The 19,678-nt window shown below is 43.7% G+C and overlaps 1 protein-coding gene across 4 annotated transcripts in view; it reads right to left on the reverse strand.

Moving 5' to 3' along the window:
- Positions 1 to 19,678, reverse strand: part of LOC120927870 (amyloid beta precursor protein) — a 344,594-nt gene that overhangs the window by 234,354 nt on the left and 90,562 nt on the right. For all 4 annotated transcript variants that reach the window (XM_040338835.1, XM_040338837.1, XM_040338833.1 and 1 more), the window contains exon 2: positions 8,572 to 8,739. In XM_040338835.1, coding sequence (XP_040194769.1) covers positions 8,572 to 8,739 — 168 coding nt within the window. The remainder of the gene's footprint in view (positions 1 to 8,571; positions 8,740 to 19,678) is intronic.

Below are 19,678 nucleotides of genomic sequence, written 5' to 3' on the forward strand. Positions count from 1 at the left end.
GCAGTAGTTTTTCTGGCATGCCTGTTCTACAGAGGCCGGATATACGGACAGCTTCTGTTGGACAGGCTGCTGTGTGTACCAGGCTTTAAGACCAGCACCAGAATTAGTGCAGCCAACACAAATTTAAAATTACAGTTTGAGTCCCACTTTTTATTTGCCATTTAAAGAAATTCACGGTTTCTTTGATGCCCCCTTCACTAGTATGTTACAGTGCTTTACCACATGCACATTAACATGCATTGGGACAAAGCAACCTTGTTTTGAATGGATTTAAAACCCAGGAAACCATTTAACAGCACATAGTTCCCATCTGAGTGTTGGGACGTATCTGCAGTGTGCACCTGGGTGCCTTTCGAAATTATTGGCACTGCACAACTAATCATTATCCTGTTACCGTTTTACTACACTGCAACATAGGTGTGATGCCAGGCTACATTCAACTTTACTTAAAACAAATCTTTTAAAGCTAAACAGATGCCCAAGGTATGCTGTATCACCAGTCAAAATTTCATTACTGATCCACCCCGTGAACCTCTGTATGCGCAGCGGAGATCGCTCCGTTGATCCCTGCTGAGCCGGCGGATGACAGGGCGGTCCCTGCACACTGTGCAGGGACCGCCCTGTCTTTTCTCCGCTCTCCCCTATGAGGGGATCGGATGAACACGGACCATCTGTCCGCGTTCATCTGCTCCGATGACGGAAGGAAAAATAGGGTTTCCTTCCGTCTGCAGAATTGAAGGGACCAATGTATGGTCTCTTTTTCATCCGCAGATGGATGGATGAAAAAGCGGACATACGGTCCGCAGGTGTGAAAGGGGCCTAAGAAAACGTGCTTGGCACAGCAACAAAAGCCTAAGCTTATTTGTAATGAATGGGTACCACTCGTTGAGTGGATAGTGGTGCTTCACCATGCCTCAATATGTCATGATTGAAGATATAGCTACTCAGCAGGGCCGGCCCTATGATGGGACCGGGTGGTACCATGGGTACCAGGCAGCACTTTTAGGGGGGCAGCATACGGATGCCCGCCAGCCCGTTCCGCCAGCTCCGCTACCCAAATAAAATTGATGACCTTTTTTTGCCACAAATAGAGCTTTCTTTTGGCGACATTTGATCACCTCTGCGGTTTTTATTTTTTGTGCTATAAATATATATATATTTTAACTTTTTGCTACAATAAATATCCCCAAAATTTAGAAAAATAAACGATTTTCTTCCGTTTAGGCCAATATGTATTCTTCTACATATTTTTGGTACCAAAAAAAAAACACAATTAGCGTACATTGATTAGTTTATGCAAAAGACATTGTGGCCGCCGGCAATTCACAGGTACCTTCTTTATACTCCTGGATACTTGTATAGAGCCATGGCAGGTCCTTTTATACGCCTATATGCATGTACAGAGCCATGACAGGCCCTCTTTATACATCTATAGAGCCATGACAGGTCCTCTTTATACATGTATAGAGCCATGATGGGTCCCCTTTAGTTATCATGATATAAAATAATGAATGTGGGGGCCTTTTGGTTGGCGTGATTTTTTTTCTGGGGGGGCAGCATTTCATTCTTGGTCCCAGGCAGCACAATGTCTTGGGCCGTCACTGCTACTCAGGCTTATATAACACACAACTCGATTGAGGCTCACAAAGTATCTAAACCATGAGACGTTCTGATACCAGTATTGAACTGATTTTTCCCTCTTTGTGTTACTAAATGACATATTTGTGTACTGTACACTTTTCCTTTCTCAATAAAATAAGACAATTAAAAAAAACAAAAAATTCTTTCTTGTGAAAAAATAAATAAAACAAATTATACTTGCAACTGAAATACCAGCTCTGCTGCTCTTTAATATGAATATTATTATATAAGAGAACTCAAAGTCTCAGTGCAGGTACATTATACTTCAAACTAGAGGGAGAACAATGGTGATAGTGAAAACTCTAGTCTAATGACCCGCTTCTCTCTTCTGAAGAGCTTTGTCAGGCAGAGACGAGCAGCACAAAGTCAGCAATTGAATCCTAATAAATGCCGGCTGTAGATGCACATCAACCAAGATGGTAGGGTAGATTGAGGCCTCCAGCTGACATCTGTTTCGTGATTCAATGCATTTACCGCACAGATCTGCACAGTGCACATTATGCACTTGCCTTTTCAGCAAAACACTCAGAAAACTACATAAAAGCTTTTATATCAGATGATATATTTATATGTTTAGACCCTTGATTTACTGTAACTATTGTTTAAAGAAGGAAAAAAAAAAAAAAAAGTAAAATCAGTGCATGTATACATTGTAATATTAAATGTAGAGAAACTTGTAAATACTGAAAGTACCCTGGCATCATTTCTTGGCCATTTTTCAGAGAATATGAATGATAACACATATTTCTCTTTCACTCATGGTAAGAGCCGGTTCACACTGCGGCGGCACAACTTCGGGGGTGACTCTGCAAGTCGTCCTGAAGACGACTTCAGAGGCGATTAGCAAATCGCCCCGAGCCGCCCACGAAGTCGTACAAGAACCTTTTTCTAAGTCGGAGCGACTTGCGTCGCTCCTATTAGAACGGTTCTATTGCATAGAATGGGATGCGACTCGTCAGGTGGCTGAGCCGCCTGACGAGTTGCCCCAGTGTGAACCGGCTCTTAGTGTTTGGCTGAAGCCATTTATTATCAATCAACTGTGTTTACTCTTTAAATCATGACAACAGAAATGACTCTATTCAAAAGTTTACATACCCTGGTAATTTTGGCCTAATTACATGCACACAATTGACACAAAGGGGTTTGAATGGCTATTAAAAGGTAACCATCCTCATCTGTCTGCTTGTAATTAGTGTGTATAAAAGGTTAATACGTTTCTGGACTCCTAACAGACCCTTGCATCTTCCATCCAGTGCTGCACTGACGTTTCTGGATTCTGAGTCATGGGGAGTCGCCAGAAGAAAGCCATTACCACGCAAATACCACAACGTATCCCGCTTACAATATGCCAAACAGCACAGAGACAAGCCTCAAACCTTCTGGCACAAAGTCATTTGGAGTGATGTGACCAAAATTGAGCTTTTTGGCCACAACCATAAACACTTCATTTGGAGAAGAGTCAACAAGGCCTATGATGAAAGGTACACCATTCCTACTGTACAACACGGAGGTAGAGCACTTATGTTTTGGGGATGTGTGAGCTACAAAGGCACAGGAAATTTGGTCAAAAATTATGGCAAGATGAATTGCGTATGTTATCAAAAAATACTGGAGGAACATTTGCATTAATTAGACATGAAGCTGCGCATGGGACATACTTGGACATTCCAACATGACAATGATCCAAAAGACAAGGCCAAGTCGCCTGTCATTGGCTACAGCAGAATAAACTGAAGGTTCTGGAGTGGCCATCTCAGTCTCCTGACATCAATATCATTGAGCCACTCTGGGGAGATCTTAAACATGCAGTTCATTCAAGACATACCAATAATTTACAGGAACTGGAGGCTTTTTGCCCAGAGGAATGGGCAACTTTACCATCTGAGAAGATAAAGAGCCTCATCCACAAATACCACAAAAGACTTCAAGCGGTCATTGATGTTAAAGGGTGCAAAACATGGTATTAAAGCGGGAGTTCACCCATTTATTAATTTTTTTTTTTCTCCCCTTAGATTCCTGCTCGTTCGGTCTACGGGAATCGGCTAATTGTATTAAAATATGAGAAGTACTTACCCGTTTTCGAGATGCATCTTCTTCCGTCGCTTCCGGGTATGGGTCTTCGGGAGCGGGCGTTCCTTCTTGATTGACAGTCTTCCGAGAGGCTTCCGACGGTCGCATCCATCGCGTCACTCGTAGCCGAAAGAAGCCGAACGTCGGTGCGGCTCTATACTGCGCCTGCGCACCGACGTTCGGCTCCTTTCGGAAAATCGTGACGCGATGGATGCGACCGTCGGAGGCCTCTCGGAAGACTGTCAATCAAGAAGGAACGCCCATTCCCGCAGCGCATACCCGGAAGCGACGGAGAGGATGCATCTCGTAAACGGGTAAGTACTGCACATATTTTAAAACAAATAGCCGATTCCCCTAGAGAAAACGAGCAGGAATCTAAGGGGAAAAAGTGCCCTCTAAGGGTGAACCCCCGCTTTAAGAACTGGGCTATGTAAACTTTTGATCAGGGTTCTTGGCTAGTTTCTGTTGTCATAATTTAAAAAGAGCAAACACAGTTGATTGATAATAAATGGCTTCAGCGAAACACTAACCATGAAAGTTTGTTTTATTCATATTCTCTGAAAAATTAAGAAACCAAGAAATCATAAATTCTGCCAGGGTATGTAAACTTCTGAGCACAACTGTACATGCATACATATAATAAACCAAAATCAATAGGGAGGGAACCTCTCAAGTTATAATTGTTATCTATTGTCCCAGTGACAACTGCCCCCTTATTGGGCCACCAGTCAATGGGTGCCACTCTTTATTGACCAAAAATCGAATAGTGCCACCCTTCACTGACCAACATAAGAGGACATTTTTCATGAATTGCGGGGGTGTTAATAATTATACACACTGTCAAATCATTCGGGAGGGGTCTGAACCGTTTTGAGGTTATAACAGCCATTTATGGTTCCAGTGACAACTGCCCCCTGATTAGACTAACAGTCTTGGGGTGCCATTCTTTATTAAACGCACATCTAATTTTGCCACTGTTCACTGTCCCTCAACGTAAGAAGACATTTTCAAACACTGGGGGGGGGGGGGGGGGGGTGTTAATTATTCGCTCCAGCTGTCACATATACATATATATAACATACTGATCCCCCATAATGTACAACGAGCAGTAGATATAATGGCCCAGATTCTCGTAGGAGCGCGTATGTTTGCGGCGGCGTAACGTATCCGATTTACGTTACGCCGCCGCAACTTAGACGGGCAAGTGCTGTATTCTCAAAGCACTTGCTCCGTAAGTTGCGGCGGCGTAGCGTAAATCGGCCGGCGTAAGCCCTCCTAATTCAAATGTGGGACAGGGGGGCGTGTTTTATGTTAATCTTCTGTGACCCGACGAGATTGACGTTTTTCACGAACGGCGCATGCGCCGTCCGTGGAAATCCCCCAGTGTGCATTGCTCCTAATACGCCGCAAGGACGTATTGGTTTTGACGTGGACGTAAATTACGTCCAGCCCCATTCACGGACGAGTTACGTAAACGACGCAAAATTATCAAATTTTGACGCGGGAACGACGGCCATACTTAACATTGGTACGCCGCAGTTATGCCTCATATAGCAGGGGCAACTTTACGCCGGGAAAAGCCTAACGTAAACGGCGTAAATGTACTGCGTCGGCCGGGCGTACGTTCGGGAATTCGCGTATCTAGCTAATTTGCATACTCGACGCGGAATTCGACGGAAGCGTAAATATGCATTTATGATACGACGGTGTAAGACAGTTACGCCAGTCGGATCTACGGGAAATCTATGCATAATTAATTCTAAAAATCAGGCGCATAGATACGACCGCGCAACGCAGAGATACAACGGCGTATCTGGAGATACGCCGTCGTATCTCGTTTCAGAATCTGGGCCAATATGTTTTAGCAAGGGTTCTGGGGTAAAAAGGTCAAGGAAGGCTTCAATAGATACTTCAAAGGCCCGTTCCAGGAACATCAAATAGTAATTTTTTCGAAGGCTGAGGCTTCTACCAGCGTGCTTTAGAATACCATATTTGCCAAAGGTAGAGGTTTCAGTCAGCTTAGATACTTTACATTTCCCAGCAGCTCTTCACAGGTTTATTATTAGAAACAGTGGCTTTCACATTCCGACAGCTAATTTTCATGACTGGATGCTCTCGCAGATTAAAAAGGTAGAACAAGCTGCCATGACTGAGAGCTTCATATCTACCAATCCCCATAAGCCTCTCTAACTCTCAAGGAAGGAGGTAGCTAGGGGAAAAAATAATTAGGTCCATCAATACTAGTCTTCTTAAATATGCAGAAAATCTTCTTTAGAGAGATTTTCACTGCAGGAGAGGAGTAAATCTGCGTGGAAGATGTACAGGTACCAAGAATTGCCTAGTTCTGTCAATAATACAAACTAACAAGCAAATCTGTTCAGGTGGCCATTTTGCGACATAACCAGAACAGTTGAATGGCCACAGCTAAGGATTTTCTTAGTTGGTACTGAACAGGCTGGCTGCATCCACATAAATATTAATGAAGATTTTAAAGCACTCGTATCCACAGAGGACAGTTTATAAAAATGGAGGGAAGAAAGAAGTCCAAGTTAACCACTTAAGCCCCGGACCATATTGCTGGTCAAAGACCAGAGCACTTTTTGCGATTCGGCACTGCGTCACTTTAACCGACAATTGCACGGTCGTGCGTCGTGGCTCCCAAACAAAATTGGCGTCCTTTTTTCCCCACAAATAGTGCTTTCTTTTGGTGGCATTTGATCGTAGAACTGCGGCGGCTGGTCGGCATGTAGTTAAAAGGACGTGTATCAGAGAAAAGTGTGACAGCTGTAATATCTTTTAATAATTTCACATTTTGTTTTAAACATACACATAAATCGGCTTTCTGCAAGTCATATTGTGTATAAGGATGGGTTCACCTCAGGGGTCCAGTGCGTCCCCGTTTGCCATTTCAGGTCCGAGTTCAGCTCGAAATTTTGGCTGAATTCAGACATGAAACGGACCAAAAGACGCACAAATTTGCACCGGAGCCGCAATGGACATATGTGAACCGGCTCCATAGATCAAAGTCTCCTGCTATTGCAAATTGGATGCGGAGAAACCTGCAATCATTTCGCAATAGTGTGAACCCAGCCTCAATGTTTTGAAAGCTAAACCTCAGGCACCTAAACTTGTAGCAGGTCAGTGATCAACTTTTTAATCCCTCCTCCTCCTCTGCACCTCCTTTTCCTAAATATATAGTCAATTACTAGTCCTAAAATGTGGTGGCTGTATTAGCCTTCTATTTTTTTTGTACCTGGTAATAAGTTTTATAACTTACTTCCGGCCTTTGGGTGGCTACGCTCACTCCTTTCCTGTATCTAAGACAACAGTCATAGTTGGAACTCAAGCTGCTCTCCTGATTTGGATTACACAAAAGTCTTCCTCTATTCATCTTCATTACATGGGAGATGATATTTACAAGTCTACAAAGACAGCCTAGACGGCAGTTAAGAATATTTGTGCTTTAAAAGCCGAGTTCCACCCATTTTTTCGTTTATTAAAAGTCAGCAGCTACACAAATTTTGACCTAAAAAATGGTTGACCAAAAAGCGTAGCTGCTGACTTTTAATAAACCGACACTTACCTGCCCCATGGTCCAGCAATGCGGCGGCCCGGAGGCTCGCTCCTCTACCCCTCCCTCTACGCCGTCATAACAACTGTAGGCACCCAACCGTGACAGTCCACGGCCTCACGGCCAGGCGCGCACTGAGCATGCGTGAGTCGCGCTGCACTCTATTGGCAAGCCGATCTTCACATTTATATAAAACAGAAAGGTATCTTAGCAGTTGCACCTTCTTCTAGGAAATTCTCTGTGGTGCGGACATATCTGTTCTACCATCTAAAATGACCTATGACTAAATGACAGTGATAACTGTCCATGTCCACTCTACCAACCTTAAAAGATATGTAGTATTAAAGATACAGCTAAAGATGCTAAGCACATAATCTGTATCCTTCCGCTGTTTCCTTAGTATAGCCATTGCCAAACAGAGTTCCATGGAATCTCAGGGTTCTTCTTGAAGTTAGGGGGCTAGGGGCTCATGGCGCTGTGGCGGACTGTCCCATCTTTGACAGTGTCTACAGTAAAACCTTGGATTGCAAGTATAATTCGTTCCAGAAACATGCTTGTAATCCAAATCACTTGTATATCAAAGCAAAGTTGCACCTCCATTAAATGTAACCATATTGCTCGCTTCTCTTTTATACTCAGTTGTGACATGATGCATTTTTTGCTTGTCTAGCAAAACGCTCTCAAACCAAGTTAATCTCAAACCAAGGTTTTACTGTACACACAAACGCTACTTTGCAGAGCCAGAGGAATTATGACAACAATTTTTTTAGCTGTCCGTAAGGTTGGTCATTCTGACCACTGCCGGTCCCCTGACCTTTACTAGGGGCATTTTTCCCAATGACCCCAATAAATTGGTCTTAGCATGGGCTTTTCAAGACCTGAAAATTATTTCAAGACAAAAAGGTTGGGAAGGTTGCCTTATCACCTACACGAGGCAAAGTAAGAATATTTCCACTACAACAGTGGTCATTAACCGTGTCCTCAGGGCCCACCAACAGGCCAGATTTTATGTATTACCTTGGGGAGATACAGACTAGAATAGTGCAATCACTGAGCAGCAAATTATATCACTTGTGATGTATTTTAGCTATCTTTCAAACCTGGCCTGTTAGTGGGCCCTGAGGACAGGGTTGATGACCGCTGAACTACAAGACCTAACGAGGCAAATGGAAGAACATGTGTGACAAGAATGAAAAATAACTGTAAACCTTAGACTCCTACTGACCCCCCCGATCCTTGAAATGAAAAGTTCTAGGCTATGCACAGTTGTATTTTACACAGGCACATACCTCCTGGCAGTACTGCAGGATGCCTTCCTTGGTCCCGATGCAGGACTTTGTTCCAGAGGGGTCGTTTTCCCACTTTCCAGTCTGAACATTCATGTGCATGTTAAGCTTGCCGCAGAACATTGCAATCTGTGGCTCTGCTAGCAATCCAGCGTTCCCATCAGAAGGGACCTAGGAAAAAAATACAAAAAACAGTTACTACAGCACTAGAAACGGGAAAAAAATTACTGTATTTATACAATTTGTGGTTTAGCTGTGCTTATTTTTATACTAGAAAGTGCACACATCAGTAGAGAAGGGGACCAGAAGTTGGCGGGTGGCAGAGAAGAAGCCTGGCAGCATGCCATTGCTCTGGAGTGACCCCGGTCATTTTCTCCATGCTGGGAGATCTTATTATTTCAGCAGTCTGCAACTCAACATCTGGATGATTAATAACTGCAGTATTCCCACAATGACTCAAATCTGTGCGGCTCACGTGGCGATGAGAATTGTCACATAGGTAACAAAACGAAACATGCTGATGGCGCATATAAACGTGTCCAATGTGTTTATATTTAGCATGTAATAGCACTGCTATGCAAAGGCCATTGCAAAGGCCATTGCAACATACAGGGTCACTGCTTCTAGGGCCAAGCATTCACACTAATTAGTATGGATGAATAAAAGCAATGCACAGACTAATCTCAGAATGACCATAAAAGAGGAAAGGAATAAATGAAAAGGCTAAAGACAGAAAAGCCCTTTAAAGAACATGGACTTTATAAGAACATCCTGCAGAGAATCAGTGACAGCTGAGCTTATAATCCTTTGCAGCTCATTATCTATGATGAAACGCATGACATTTACAAAACAAGGGGAAGAATCATCCACTTTACATGGACATGTTCTAAATTGGAGATTTTCTGGGTGATAAGGAGCGTCTCCAGTGGTCAGAGGTCATTATTGCTTTGCTAGGGTATTTTTGACCTTATTTTGGACCAATTCCCTTCTTTAAAGTGGGAGTTCACCCAATTAAGTTTTTTTTTATCTTTTCCCCTTAGATGGATACTCGTTTTGTCTAGGGGAATTGGCTAGTTGTTTTAAAATATGAGCCGTACTTACCGTTTTCGAGATGCATCTTCTCCGTCGCTTCCGGGTATGGGTCTTCGGGAGCGGGCGTTCCTTCTTGATTGACAGTCTTCCGAGAGGCTTCAGACGGTCGCATCCATCGCGTCACTAGTAGCCGAAAGAAGCCGAACGTCGGTGCGGCTCTATACTGCGCCTGCGCACCGACGTTCGGCTTCTTTCGGAAAATCGTGACGCGATACATGCGACCGTCGGAAGCCTCTCGGAAGACTGTCAATCAAAATAGAAACGCCCAGTCCCGCAGCCCATACCTGGAAGCGGCGGAGAAGATGCATCTCGTAAACGGTAAGTACGGCTCATATTTTAAAACAACTAGCCGATTCCCCTAGACAAAACGAGCATCCATCTAAGGGGAAAAATAGTTATGTATGGGTGAACCTCCGCTTTAATGGAAAACCAAGAATGTGGTATCTTAATTAAGCCTAAACCTTTACCCAATCCATTCAAGAATCTGATGATTCCTTCAGAAATTTGACTGTGTAAGCATACTTCTCTACTTATTTAGATCCCTTATTTAGCATTACTTATTTTAAGTCTGACTGTCCAGCTTAAAAGTAAAACTCCCGGGCACTGCCAGTCAAATACCTTGCTTACATTTAAAGTGTTACTAAACCCACAACAGTAACATCAATCTGTATATGTAGTAAAGCATGTTTGTTATATTCACTGTGGAACCCAAGAGGTTAAGTCTCTGCACCTCAAAGCGGAGTTCCACCCAAAAGTGGAACTTCCGCTCATCTGATCTCCCCCCCACCCCCCGGGTGCCACAATTGTCACCTTTCGGGGGGAGGGGGCACAGGATTTCCCACTTCCGAGAGCCTCAGATGTGGGTATTGACGTCACGGCTGGGGCTCCCTCCCCAGGCCAGTAGGAGAGAGGAGCGGGGCCTCGCTAAGCCACAAAGCTACCCTTACCCCCAATAGCAACAGCAGCACCCGACAGCTGATGGAAAGGTGATTTTGTTTTTTTCCCGCAATGACAGTACATGATTTTATCAGCCGACAGCCAAGATTATTTAAAGCAATTTTGAAAACTCTGTGGCCTTTCCTAAGCAAACCTGCCATCTCTGAATACACAAAACCCTAAAGCATTGCCCCAACCTTTTCCGGGTATGCCAATTTATTTTTCACATTAAGCGCTGAATTGCAGCGTGAAACGCGTCGGCCAATCTGTATCTGTTGTTTGCAGTGCCTGTATGTACTTTTTACATTAAAAGACCAACTTTATTTTAAGTCATTTTGGAGTGCGGCTGTCCAGAGTTCTTTTCGTTTTTGCTTATTTTTCACATTAGTCTTTCAGCCAAACTTCCCGGGCAGACAGGAAAATAAATAAATTGAATCATTCTAAAGAAAAGGAGAAAGGTTATTATTCGCATTTCTTCGCATTTCACCTCCACACAGGCGGGAAAATCATAATACAGTCTGCTCGCTGTCTACAGGCTCACAATATTATGGTAATGCCGACTCCCACCGTATAATATATTCCATTTTCCACAGCTGTCCCGCTGAGCCAATTCAAAGAGTACAATATGAACGCCGTATGTAATCCAAGTTAAGAGTATTACAATTTCATATTTAAAACATTGTTCAATGAACATACATTTTAATGATGGGAACCGGCAAAAAGGACAAGTCGCCGTTCAATCATTAAGACTTGCCGGTCTCTAAAGTCCTGATAAAAGGCTTTCTTTAAATTGCATGAAATCAGTGCTTGAGAAATGGAGCATTTTCCCGAAAAGAAAAATAGGCTGAAACGGCTTCATACTACCACTTAGGCCACTTTCACACTGGGGTTCTGAACAGGCGCTTATAGCGCCTCTCCTGTCACTACAGTGTGAGAGCCCGAGTACTCTCACACTGGATCGGTGCGCTGGCAGGACGTTAGAAAACATCCTGCAAGCAGCATCTTTGCAGCGCTTTAGGTGCGGTGTATACACTGCGCCTAAAGCGCTTCTGCCCAATGAAATCAATGGGCAGCGCTGCTGAAGCGCCTGAAAAAATAGTGGCGATTTGCGGCCGACACCCCCAATGCCCCAGTGTGAAAGTGCCCTTAAAGGAAGGATCCATGAATTTTTAAAGTGGACCTGTCAACTATCTTTCCCTTTGTCCATAAACCAACAACCAGGCTTGATGCGAAAAAGCCCTGGAGAACTTTCACTGTGCGCCACTTCAATACTAGTTTGACTCACAAAAATTGTCTTTGCTGAGATAAATTTGTTACATTTTTTGTTCAAGGTGTTTTCCACAATATTCATTTTATTTTGACATTTGCTGTACCAAATGTCGATTACTGTATTAAATGCAGATGTTCTAGGTAGCTATTTTTATTTCACTAAAATTTGTCTTCTTGGTCAAAAATAAAATAAAAAAAATCATACTAGAAAAGTGCATGGATTTTAAAATATCAGACCTGACCAGCAGACATGGATGGAGAAGAGTGAAAAGGAGGTAAAGAGGGTAGAAAGGGGAAGAGGTGGGAGAAGGGGTGAGTGGGAGAAGGGGTGAGTGGCAGAAGGGGTGAGTGGCAGAAGGGGTGAGTGGCAGAAGGGGTGAGTGGCAGAAGGGGTGAGTGGCAGAAGGGGTGAGTGGCAGAAGGGGTGAGTGGCAGAAGGGGTGAGTGGCAGAAGGGGTGAGTGGCAGAAGGGGTGAGTGGCAGAAGGGGTGAGTGGCAGAAGGGAGGGGGATTGGAGGGAGGGGCAAAGGGAGGCGGGAGTAAATAGTGCATGGGGGGGGGGTGTTAAGTGAAATGGAGTAGGAAAGGCAGAATGGAGGGAGATAGGGGGTGGTAAAGAGGGGAAAGGGGTGAAAAAGAGGGGGGGAGGGAAAGAGGGGTGGATGGCAAGGAAATGAAAGAGAGACAGACAGGCACAGACACTGTGTGCCACTACTACAAGAAGCAAACATGGCTGCTACCATATACACTACATTATAATACTGACCCCCCACCACTGATAAAACTATCTATATTAAAGTGAATCTGTGCTTTGCCCAAGTTGATAAAGCAATCTAAATGCCTCACTCTAAACAGCATGTAGCACTGTAAAGCATTCTTAAAGCAAAAGGTATTCCCATGTGCAATTCAATCGTACTAATACAAACAGCAATATAAGTGAAAGGACATTTTTGGAAGGAAGCCTGCTACAATACTCCTAGCATACATAGTTTAGATAATGGGATCCTTTACAAGAAAAGTGGATTCAAGCTTTAAGATAAAGATTACTCCAATTTAAAAAGAGTAACTTCACTTTTGTTCAGAAAAAAAAAAATTCACCTCTGGGTGATCTATGTACATTGCAGGGATTTTAACTTTGTTGCAGATTGCTACCTTTTGTTATTCTGAAGAAATAGCTGTTTGCCTGTGTCCATGTACAAAGTGAATGTGAATGGGAGTGACTTTTCAATTATTGATCAGCTGCTGCACTTGCAGGGCTCTGGGGAATCTGGCAGGTTCTTCATCCCTTTGGCCTATCTCTGTGTTAATGCCACGCCATGGGGGGGGGGGGATAGGTGGCAGTTTTGCTTGTGCCGCACCACTGGCGGCCAGGGGTTGGGGTTGTTTGCCGCCGGTGGAGCCCCACCAGCCGCCACTGGCCTGGATAGGAGAGTATGAGACGATATGTCTACCAGCAATGCATGACTCTCACTTGAAAAGCACATGCTCAGGGAGATAGCAGAAGGAGATTGTTGGGACTGACAATCAGAATGGCGACTTTCACTCTTCAATATGTAGATAAACTGTCCTTCAATACAGAGTATGGGAATGTTAAGCCCCAACCAGATTGCAATGTGGGAAACCATGCATGCACTAAACATTGAGCACTCTCCGCCAAAGCTTTATTTATCAGCACTGTTTATTCATTAATATGTACTTTGTTGGAAATCACACTTTGTTTTACCGCCATCTGTTCCTATTTCTTATCAGTCTCCAGCTTGCTGGAATGACGATCAATCTTCTTTATGTTGACGTTTAATCTACATAAATTCTGTGAGTTTATGATTTAGTCCACTTGTCATCTGCTGTTTTGACGTACTTGTAAAAAAATTAATTCAAAGAGCTTTTCAAAAAGACTTGTGTACCATTTAACCCGTTGTTTGACGGTTCAAACACAGTTTGCTAAGCAGTGATCTGTTGGGCAAACGTATCCACCAAGGACGGAGTCGCGTATATTTGCAAGCTCAGCATCGTTAATCATGCCAGCGGCGTTTGACAGCTGGCCTCATTAAACACACACACATACACAAAAAGCATAAAGTTCTGGGCTTGAGTCAAAGTACTTATCCATACCTCTCTACAGCTGATATGAAGAAATGACGGCTGGATGTTAACAAGAACAGTGCTATTAATAGTCAGAGCATCCATTAAAGAAGTGTACAGTTTTTCGCAAAAGTTATATGTAAAAGATTAGTTTGATTTAAATCCCATGTCCTGAGAACAATGAAACCCAAAATAATTTTTACTCCCTCTCCCCACAATTATTTAGTATTGTTCCAACATCAAGCTATAGGGGTGCTTTAACAAAGCTTCAACATCCAAACGTTGTACCAATCCATCAAGGCAAAATTTAGCCACTGTGAGCTCAGATTGCAAGGGGACATCAAGGAAAGTTGGGGTTGCTCCTACAATTACAGCACTTATGCCGCGTACACACAACCATTTTTAATGTTCTAGAAAAAAAACTAAGTCTTGTCAAGCCTGCCTTGCCTACACACGATCGTGAAAAAAAAATGCTCTAGCAAAGCGCGGTGACGTACGACGGCACTATAAAGGGGAAGTTCCATTCAGATGGCGCCACCCTTGGGGCTGCTTTTGCTGATTTTGTGTTAGTAAAAGTTTGGTGAGAGACGATTCGCGCTTTTCAGTCTTCGTGCCTTTCAGTCTGACAGCATGACGAATGTGCTATATCCATTACAAACGCTAGTTTTACCAGAACGAGTGCTCCCGTCTCATAACTTGCTTCTGAGCATGCTCAGTTATTTCACGTCGTTAAAGCCTACACGACAGTTTTTCACGACGTGAAAAACGACAACATAAAAAACAACGTAAAAAATTAGAGCATGTTCTAAATTTTTAATGGCCATTTTTCATGTCATGAAAAATGCTCTGGAGCCTACACACGATCGTTTTTAATGAACATTTTTAAAAAATGTATTTTTCAAGTCATGAAAAATGGTCGTGTGTACACGGCATTAGATTGATCAAGTGGTTATAATTAAAGCTTGTTTTGTCTAGGGGGAGGAAAAACTGTTTTACATCCTCCGCTCTCCTGAAATGCACCAGCATTGGACTGTCCCTTGGCATTATCATGCCCAATGAAGGGCTATGGATCCTTTTTTGGTTTGGAAGACGTCAAGACTCTAAACCAGGGGTCTCCAAACTTTAACAAAAGGCCAGTTTTCTATTCTTCAGACATTGGATAGGCCGGACTGTGGCCAGTGGGAGTAGAAAATGTCCTGACATCAATTAAAATGCCCCTTCATTGGTTGGCATGAGAAGAATACTACCCCATTATTGATGTCAGTAGGAGAAATATTGTCCCATCATTGGTGTCAGTGGGAGGAATAGGGTCATATCGTTGGTATAAGTAGGAGGAATAGCGCCCAATTGTTGGTGTCAGAGGAAGGAACGGTTCTCCATCATTGGTGTCAGTGGTAAGAATAGGGTCAAATCGTTGGTATAAGTAGGAGGAACAGTGCCCAATTGTTAGTGTCAGAGGAAGGAACGGTTCTCCATTGTTGGTGTCAGTGGGAAGAATAGTGCCCCATTGTTGGTGTCAGTGGTAGGAATTATACCCCACTGTTAATGTCAGTGGAAGATATAGTCTCCCAAAGGCCAGATAAAGGCAAGCAACGGGCCAAAGTTTGGAGACGAATGTTCTACGCCACTGAAACACAGGGGAGTAGATACTGCGGGGTCCGATCTAGCTGCAGGGGAGGAGCGGTGAATCGGGCAAGTATATCACCTTTTTTTTATTCCCCTAGGCCAAAATAATCATACTGTATAACCATTGCAGTGCAGGCACAGCCCAATTTCAAGAGATCATTTTCTGGTTGCCCGGAGTGTCAAGATAACCATCTCATTTAGGAAAAACACAGGAAAGACTTACAGCAATATCTATAAATCAGGGTCTGGTGGCAACCTGCACTAAAATGTCTAAAAATCCCTGCAGTGCAAACACATCATCTAGAGGGGATGTTAATTTCTCAAAAAAATAAAAATAAATTGTGTTTTTGGGGGGAAAAAGAGGTACAGGAGCCCTTGCCAAAATACACAAGTATACACATTACGACAGACTTCCCTATCATTTTGCCTTCCTCCAACGATGACTGTTCTGGTCTCTCTGCAGATGCTCCTTTCTTACTGCTACCACCTTTTCTAATTTCTTTTGGACCAGCGCATTTTTTCTTTTGTCATTGTGTGGCCTTTTATGATGTAAAAAAAAAAAAACTCCTACAAAAAATTGGAGACCATGGGTGGAAGCAGTGAACCCCCCTACTAACTGGCCTTGACTTCCTAGATCCAGGGTGACCTTGAAGGACGTCATCCCTGGCAGCCAGAGGTGATAAATGTATAAAATGTGACAGCGTTGCCGGCAGACAACAAATAGTAAGTTATTAACCACTTCCCGACGGCCGTACGACTATATACGGCCGCCGGGTGGCTCTACTTCTCTGGGAGGCCGTGTTTTTATGGCCGCCCCTTTTCGCGTTCCCCGAGCGCGCAGCGGGGAACTGCTGTGCTGGCCGTGTCCCTTGGACACAGCCAGTCACAGATCGCCGTGAACGGCCAATCGGAGCGGCCGTTTCCTAGGCGATCTGTGCGGCCAATGAGAGATGATCTCATATGTTTACATATGAGATCATCTCTCATTCCCGGCTCTCGCAGACAGCGGTGCTGTCAGGGGAGAGAGGAGACGGATCTGTGTCTCTTGTACATAGGGACACAGATCGGTCACCCCCCCAGTCACCCCCCCTCCCCCACAGTTAGAACACTAATTAGGATACACATTTAACCCCTTCCTCACCCCCTAGTGTTAACCCCTTCCCTGCCAGTCACATTTATACAGTAATTAGTGCATATTTATAGCACTGATTGCAGTATAAATGTGAATGGCGCCAAAAATGTGTCAAAAGTGTCCGATGTGTCCGCCATAACGTCGCAGTCCCAATAAAAATCGCAGATCGCCGCCATTTCTAGTAAAAAAAAATTTTTATACAGTAATTAGTGCATATTTATAGCACTGATTGCAGTATAAATGTGAATGGCGCCAAAAATGTGTCAAAAGTGTCCGATGTGTCCGCCATAACGTTGCAGTCCCAATAAAAATCGCAGATCGCCGCCATTTCTAGTAAAAAAAAAATGTATACAGTAATTAGTGCATATTTATAGCACTGATTGAAGTATAAGTGTGAATGGCGCCAAAAACGTGTCAAAAGTGTCCGATGTGTCCGCCATAACGTCGCAGTCCCAATAAAAATCGCAGATCGCCGCCATTTCTAGTAAAAAAAAAAAAATAATAATAATAATTCTGTCCCTTATTTTGTAGGCGCTATAACTTTTGCGCAAACCAGTCGCTTATTGCGATTTTTTTTTTTTTTTTTTTACTAAAAATATGTAGAATACGTATCGGCCTAGACTGAGGATAAAAAAAACCGTAAAAAAAAAAAAATTGAGCTATTTATTATAGCAACAAGTAAAAATATTTTTTTTTTTTTCAAAATTGTCGCTCTATTTTTGTTTATAGCGCAAAAAATAAAAACCGCAGAGGTGATCAAATACCACCAAAAGAAAGCTCTATTTGTGGGGAAAAAAGGACGTTAATTTTGTTTGAGCCACGTCGCACGACCGCGCAATTGTCAGTTAAAGCGACGCAGTGCCGAATCGCAAAAAGTCCTCTGGTCAGGAAGGGGTTTAAGTGCCCAGTAAGGAAGTGGTTAAATCCAATGACAACATGCAATATAAAACGCATGTGCTGAATAAATAATATAAAATAGTGATGATGAAAAAGATAATGATAAATAATTCTACCTATGTGAAAAGTGATTCTAGTTTCGCTGTGAAGAGAAAGTGCTTCTCAATACAAGATGACATTCTGTGAATAAGTAGTCCAATAAAATGGTGGCAATGAAAAAAATTATTGCAATAATAAATAATCTTCTTATGTAAAAAGTTCTTCTAATTTCTAATTCCAATTTCACTGTAAGGAAAAAGTGCTTCTCAACACGAGACGACTATCTGTGACAAGTGTTCCCTTCTAAGGGTGCAATGGCAGTTTACATCCCTCCTAGACCCCAATAGGGTCCAACACGCTCAGAACTTCTATTGATTCCCATCAGGAAATGGCTCCACATTGGTCTCTAATGGTTGCTGCAAAGGCCTTGTAGGGATCACGCTTTGCACCTCGTATGCTTGTCCTTTAAAAAAAATGCCTCCCAAACCGACATTTAAAAATATAAAGTGCTTCCAATAGCGCAGTACCAGGTGTTACATGGAATGAAACCGCACCATCCCAGCTTCATAAATTACACTCACATTTTTAAAATATAAAACCGCATATTACATGACAAAATCCAACAGGTCTCACATATGTCACCGCCATGCTCTACCTCTACGCGTTAAGCCACCATCCTTGTGGCTTCATCCGGAGGCTTTCTTCTGGAGGTGATCCGGAGGCTTTCTTCTGGAGGTGATCCGGAGGCTTTCTTCTGGAGGGGATCCAGAGGCTTTCTTCTGGAGGGGATCCAGAGGCTTTCTTCTGGAGGTGATCCAGAGGCTTTCTTCTGGAGGTGATCCAGAGGCTTTCTTCTGGAGGTGATCCAGAGGCTTTCTTCTGGAGGTGATCCAGAGGCTTTCTTCTGGAGGTGATCCAGAGGCTTTCTTCTGGAGGTGATCCAGAGGCTTTCTTCTGGAGGTGATCCAGAGGCTTTCTTCTGGAGGTGATCCAGAGGCTTTCTTCTGGAGGTGATCCAGAGGCTTTCTTCTGGAGGTGATCCAGAGGCTTTCTTCTGGAGGTGATCCAGAGGCTTTGTTCTGGAGGTGATCCAGAGGCTTTGTTCTGGAGGTGATCCAGAGGCTTTGTTCTGGAGGTGATCCAGAGGCTTTGTTCTGGAGGTGATCCAGAGGCTTTGTTCTGGAGGTGATCCAGAGGCTTTCTTCTGGAGGTGATCCAGAGGCTTTCTTCTGGAGGTGATCCAGAGGCTTTCTTCTGGAGGTGATCCAGAGGCTTTCATCTGGAGGTGATCCAGAGGCTTTGTTCTGGAGGTGATCCAGAGGCTTTGTTCTGGAGGTGATCCAGAGGCTTTCTTCTGGAGGTGATCCAGAGGCTTTCTTCTGGAGGTGATCCAGAGGCTTTCTTCTGGAGGTGATCCAGAGGCTTTCTTCTGGAGGTGATCCAGAGGCTTTCTTCTGGAGGTGATCCAGAGGCTTTGTTCTGGAGGTGATCCAGAGGCTTTGTTCTGGAGGTGATCCAGAGGCTTTGTTCTGGAGGTGATCCAGAGGCTTTGTTCTGGAGGTGATCCAGAGGCTTTGTTCTGGAGGTGATCCAGAGGCTTTCTTCTGGAGGTGATCCAGAGGCTTTCTTCTGGAGGTGATCCAGAGGCTTTCTTCTGGAGGTGATCCAGAGGCTTTCATCTGGAGGCTTTCATCTGGAGGCTTTAATCTGGAGGCTTTAATCTGGAGGTGATGCTACACTATCTCAAACTGAGGTATGGACTTCACGTCAGCATGCCACTAGGCCTCAAGCACCGGTATTCCACACTGCCACATGATACTGCCCAACGCAGCCAATGCTGCACTGACACCCCAAAAGGGAAGAGGAAGCCAAGACCACAAGCCATGGGTTTCAGGGGTCAGCCCATCTATATACTGGAGCCAAGATCCTGGAAAGACAAGGTGAACCCCCGTTTTAAGCAGAAAGGCAAAAAAGCCTAGGAGATCTGTACTAAGAGGGAGACCAATGACCTACCAGCCAACAAGAAAACAAAAATTG

Source organism: Rana temporaria, chromosome 2 (genome assembly GCF_905171775.1).
Source record: "Rana temporaria chromosome 2, aRanTem1.1, whole genome shotgun sequence".
NCBI classification, from domain to species: domain Eukaryota; kingdom Metazoa; phylum Chordata; class Amphibia; order Anura; family Ranidae; genus Rana; species Rana temporaria.